The 5,498-nt window shown below is 41.1% G+C and overlaps 1 protein-coding gene across 1 annotated transcript; it reads left to right on the top strand.

Annotated features, from left to right (window-relative positions):
- Window positions 1-712: 712 nt before the first annotated feature.
- Window positions 713-2,299, top strand: LOC106800175 (metalloproteinase inhibitor 1-like). Its single transcript, XM_087419625.1, has 5 exons — window positions 713-827; window positions 1,006-1,079; window positions 1,232-1,349; window positions 1,619-1,740; window positions 2,069-2,299. The coding sequence occupies exons 1-5, from the start codon at window positions 713-715 to the stop codon at window positions 2,297-2,299; spliced, it is 660 nt and encodes a 219-aa protein (XP_087275751.1).
- Window positions 2,300-5,498: the final 3,199 nt, after the last annotated feature.

Below are 5,498 nucleotides of genomic sequence, written 5' to 3'. Positions count from 1 at the left end.
GCCTTCACGTGGTCTTCCCCCTGCGTGTGTCTGTGTCCTAATCTCCTCTTCGTATAAGGACACCAGTTGTATTGGATTAGGGCCCAGCCTAATGACCTCATTTTACCTTCATTCTCTGTTTAAAGACCCTCTATCTAAATAACAGTCACATTCTGAGGGACTAGGGGTTAGGACACCAACATGTGAATTTTAGGGGACACAGTTCTGCCCATAATATTGTCCAGGAATGGATGGAGTTGGTGGCTTTTTGAATAACCATACAGAGAAGGATTCCAAGTGACAAGTGCACCCAATAATCAGACCGCACCTGCCTGGTTGATACGCCTGAAGGATGAGAAGGAAATGCAAATAAGAGAAAAACGAGAACAAGTGACTAGTACACCGAGTAATCAGATTGTACTCTCCGACGGACACGCCCCAGGGTGAAAAGGAAATGCAGATGACTATTTTTCATTATGCTGGATGTTCTGCAGAAGCTGTGGTATATCAGCTCAGATTGACAGAGGTAAGGCGTTTTAGACGTGGAGCACAGACTTCGTGCATCTGGCCCACAAGATCATGAAAGATGGACCCAATCTTTTAGGTCCCTTGACATTAAAGGAGGTAGACAGTCCTCCAAAGCCAGCCCAGTTTCTGTCTAGAGGTGGATGGGGGAGCTGGACTAGATAAAGTTCATGTTTTGATTTATGCCTTGTGTCCTCCAGGGCCCACCATGGATCCCTCATTCCTGCTGGCTTTTCCTTTGCTCCTGGCTCTGTCAACACCTTGCAATGCTTGTAGCTGTAAAATTCAGCACCCTCAGACATTTTATTGCACATCAGACATTGGTGAGTCTAGGGAGACACCAGAGAATTCTCCACCAAGGAGGGGGGCTCACCATGGGGTGTAGAAATGCAGAGGTCGGGGAGCTCTGGTGATCTGAACATTAACTCCAGCAGACGTAGGATGGGGGAATCTTAAATCAATGAACCTATGGGTCTCTGACTCATTTCTTGCTCCTCCCAGTCCTATTAGCTGATATAATAGGACGAGGAAACAACACCAAGACAAAACAAGCCTTCCAAGTCAATGTCACTCAGGTAAACCCAATACCTCCTTCCTTCTTACCCCCTTTCCTCAAAACAAACAAGACTCTCCAATCTGCTCTTGCTAACAGAATAGGATGGTTTCTGGAGCCCAGCAACTTCTATGAGAATCTAAGGTCCTAGCCTCTCTTTCCCTCCTATCACAGATACTCAAGGCTCCCAGGAAGAATCTTCTGAGAATCTATGACATCTACTCACCCTTGCGTTGGGAGGACTGTGGTTATGCGCTGAGGACGACTCAACAATCACAATTACTCATTGCAGGTGTGTACCCCTGTCCATGTACAACCCTAAAACTTGCTACTCCCCTGAAAGGACCACTCCACTTCTTCAGCTCTAGCACCACTGAGGACCAAGGGCCCTTCTCCATGATCTGGGGAAATGCTGGGCTGTCATTCATGGCTGACTCTGTACCAGCCTCCGGGTTTCCAGATCCTCTGGGGCTGACTACCTAGGGGCCATAGCGTGTCCTTCCCAGGGGACAGCTATACACACTGTGCTGACTCTAGGGCCACTCCCTTTGATCACTGCAGGCTATCTGAGGAGAGGGAAACTGTACTTCACAAGATGCCACCTGGTATATTTCTGGCACCGGCTCACCAGAGAGCAGAGATTAGGTTTCGAGGCAGCGTATAGAATGGGATGCAAATGTCAAGTAAGAGTCTTCCTAAGTATTTTTTCTCTGCAGCCCCGGCACTTGTCCTTGTCCCCTTTCCTTGTTCCCAGATCCTCCTCCCTGTTATCTCCCTCTCTGGATGACCTCTGCTCCCTCACCTTCTTCCTGTTTCCTGGCCTCCTTACTGCCTCCTTCCTGTTTCTTGGCCTCCCTTCCACTTCATTCCTGTTTCCTGGCCCCTCTCACTGTCCCCTTTAGCCTCTACCTGTATTCAGACCCCTGTTGCCCTTCTCTTTTCAGGATGGGGTGTGCGAACAGGAGGTGGGAAGGGAGTGGCAATAAGTCCTGTATCTCCCTTCACCCCTAGGTTCAACCCTGCATCCGGTGCTGGGGCCCCTGCCCTGAACCTGATTTCACAGAGTGTGTGTGGAAACAAAGAGGCTGTAACTACAGCATATGGGAAGGAAGCCGTTCCTTGTACTACACGTGTGTCCCCTCCACATCTGGTCGTTGTGAATGGACCCGTATCCAGAGGAACTATCAATACCAGACTCCACCTCCACTGACTACAATAACTGGTCCTACAAAAATATTTTAGGATTTTAATAGTCTTTTCTTTGATCTGGATAATGTTAACAGAATTGAGTTAGTTTTGTACGCATTCATTGAGTTACACACTTAAGTTTTGTTTGCTTTCTGCAAGTAGCGTATGCATCAATAAAATTTACAAAAATAAATCCTAAGCTGACAAACCCTACCCTGGTGACAAATTCCCTTTATTGTCTCAATTCCTCAATGATCTTTTATCTTTTATACATCCAGCAACAGCATGACTGACCCTAAGCCTTCTCATTCCAGAGTTTCTGACACTACCTCATCCTATCAAAAGCAAGAGCCCTGGGCCCAGACAAAGGAAGAAATCCAGAGAGACTGGGGTCAGACTCTACCTGACATGCCCTGGACCTTCCCCAGATGATTTGCAGAACCAAAAATCATTGGGTGAGGGAGAAGATATTTCTTGTTCTCACAGAATCAAGAGTTTATTGCAAATATAAAAATCACTCCTCGTCATAATAAAGTCCAGAGAATAAAATATAAAACTTAAACTTTTATAAGAATGCAAAAGGGAATATTTTAGGACTTCAAATCACACAAGGCACCAAATATGAAGGAACATATTGATAAATTTGACTACTTTAAAAGAAAACCTCTTTCCAAAAATAAAATACAGCACCATAAACACTGTAAAAATATAAGATGTAGACATAGATTGGAATTGTAGAGGATTTACAGCTTTATGGTAAAAATGAGGTCTGAACAATGATTGTTTTGGGGAATTGATTGAAGTGTTCCTATGAACATAATTTATCCACTTAAAAATTTTCCAGAGTCCTTCGAAAAACAGTCTCTTCTTTCTTTCTTTATTTTATTTAACTAAGTTTTTAAAAATTTTGGAATAATTTTGGATTTACAAAATTATTGATTATTTGTACCATTTTTCTCTTACGGTAAGAACCTGACTCCTATTTTATTTACTTATTTGTTCAACCCTAGTAAATAGGTAAAGTAGTATCAGAAATGTCAACATGTACCCCTGTGAAAACAAATTTACCAACTAGAGTACCAGATTCATGTAGTTTTACATAAATCCACTCATTCAAACTCAAATGCACGTGTTCCCTACCTTCGAGCCCCAAGGGTACAAGCACACCTGGGTCCTCTCTGGGAGGGGAAACCCTGCAGGGGAGATGGTGCTGTGGCACAGACTCAGACATCTGAGTGGACTTACATGCAATGTCAGGAATAAAGGCACTGCCTGATATTTACATGTCTATGATCCCCACCTAACTTATCCAGATCCCCAGTTTCAATCATCGAATAAGCATGTCTTCATGTTTAAACTCTCAGAATAAGATAGAGCTCCTGCAAAGAATCGAGAATATGAGTGGGCATAGTTGCGGTTAATAGGCATAGAGGAGGCTGCAAAATCTACACACCAATTGTCCGGATCTCACTCTCCCTGGAATTCAACCATGAACCTTGGAATCAGGAGGATCCTGGAAAGAGAACACCTATAGGACAGATGGCATACCTGGCAGAGACTTAGGGAACCATATGGGCACAGGGACATTTTCTGTGGCTACAAGGTTATACACACACACACACACACACACACACAGAGTTACAAAAGCGTTTATAAATATTTGTGTATACATAGGTAACATATATTTCCTAGCTTTGTCTTGTGACAGCCTAAATGAAATGAAATTTATCAGTTGTATAGGCAACAGTTTCTTAGGGCACAAAAAGCAAAAACTATAAAAGACAAACTGATTAACTGTGCCTCATTAAAATTTAAAACTCCCACTATTCCAAAGCTATAATTCCAAAAATAAAAGAGTAAGCCCCAGAGAGGGCAGTTATATGCAAAACACATATATCTGACCAGCATCCTCTATCCTGAGTACATTAAAAGAAAGAAAGAAAGAAAAGCAAACCTCTTACCACTCAATAATAAGATGAAAAAGAAACGGAACAAATGGGCAAAATATTTGGATAGACACTTGATAAAACATGATATATGAATGGCCAACAGACCCTAACAATATTTATTATTGGAAAAATATAAATAAAACCTTTGTAAGCTACCACTTCATACTCACTACAATGGCTAAAATTAAAAAGACTGACAATACCAAGTGTTGACAAGGATTTGAAGTAGCTGGAATTCTAAATTGCTCTTAGGAGGATAAAATATTGCAACCAATTTGGAAAAAGTCCAACAGTTTCTTATGAAGTTAATGATATAATTATCACATGATCAATGGATTACAGCCTTAGTATTTATACAAATAATGAAAACATAAGACAACAAAGAGACTTGTAATGGATGTGCATAACAGCTTTATTCATAATGGCCAAAATCCTAGGAAAAAACAATTTTCTATCAGCAACTGAAGGAATAAACAAATTTTGGTTTATTCATACAATGTAATAGTAACCAGTAAGAAAGAGAATGAATGCCTGTTAGGACAGGCAACAACATAGATGAATCTTAAAAGTATTGTGCTGATGGACAAAAACATTTACCAAAGAAGTTACACTATATTAACCTATTTATATTTAATTCTGGAATATGCAAAATTAATCTATAGTTATAGAAATTAGGTCCATGTTTCTGAAACTGGCTTGGAAAAACAACTAACTCCAAAAGAGTTCTGAGGGAATTGGAGTATTCATATTGTTGTTCTATATCTTGATTAAGGTATTGTTACATAATATATTTATTCATAAAAATTCTTTAGACTGTGTGATTGAAATGTACATCTTGCATTGTGTGTCCATTTCCCTTATAAATTTGATTAAATGTGTAACCATCATTTTATTACTTCTCATGATTCCATGGGTTGGCTGGGTGGATTTTCCTCTTCATGAGATGCCATCAGGAGCTGCGATTAACTTCAGATGGGAATGGACTGGAACATCCATTTGCCACTGCCCATGAGTTCATATATTGTTATAGGGTGAATTGTGTTCCCCTAAGTTCACTTGTTGATGTCCTAACCCCTAGTCCCTCAGAATGTGACTGTGTTTAGAAAGAGGGTCTTTAAAGAGCTAATTAAGTTGAAATGAGGTCATTAGGCTGGGCCCTAGTCCAATATGACCGGTATCCATATAAAAAAAGGAGATTAGCACACAGACACACACAGAGGGAAGGTCATGTGAAGACTCAAGGAGAAGACGACCATCTATAAGCCAAGGAGAGAGGCTTTCAAAAGAAACCAACCCAGCCAACA

Source organism: Ceratotherium simum, chromosome 30, assembly GCF_057802395.1.
Source record: "Ceratotherium simum simum isolate JZ-2026a chromosome 30, ASM5780239v1, whole genome shotgun sequence".
Classification (NCBI taxonomy): Eukaryota; Metazoa; Chordata; class Mammalia; order Perissodactyla; family Rhinocerotidae; genus Ceratotherium; species Ceratotherium simum.
The sequence above is the reverse complement of the archived record's forward strand: the minus strand, read 5'-3'. Positions and strand labels throughout refer to the sequence as shown.

Coding starts and splice junctions, on each gene's coding strand:
- LOC106800175 (XM_087419625.1), top strand. CDS start 713: ATGGATCCCTCATTCCTGCTGGCTTTTCCTTTGCTCCTGGCTCTGTCA. Junction 1,350..1,618: donor ATCACAATTACTCATTGCAG/GTGTGTACCCCT, acceptor TGATCACTGCAG/GCTATCTGAGGAGAGGGAAA. Junction 1,741..2,068: donor GAATGGGATGCAAATGTCAA/GTAAGAGTCTTC, acceptor CTTCACCCCTAG/GTTCAACCCTGCATCCGGTG.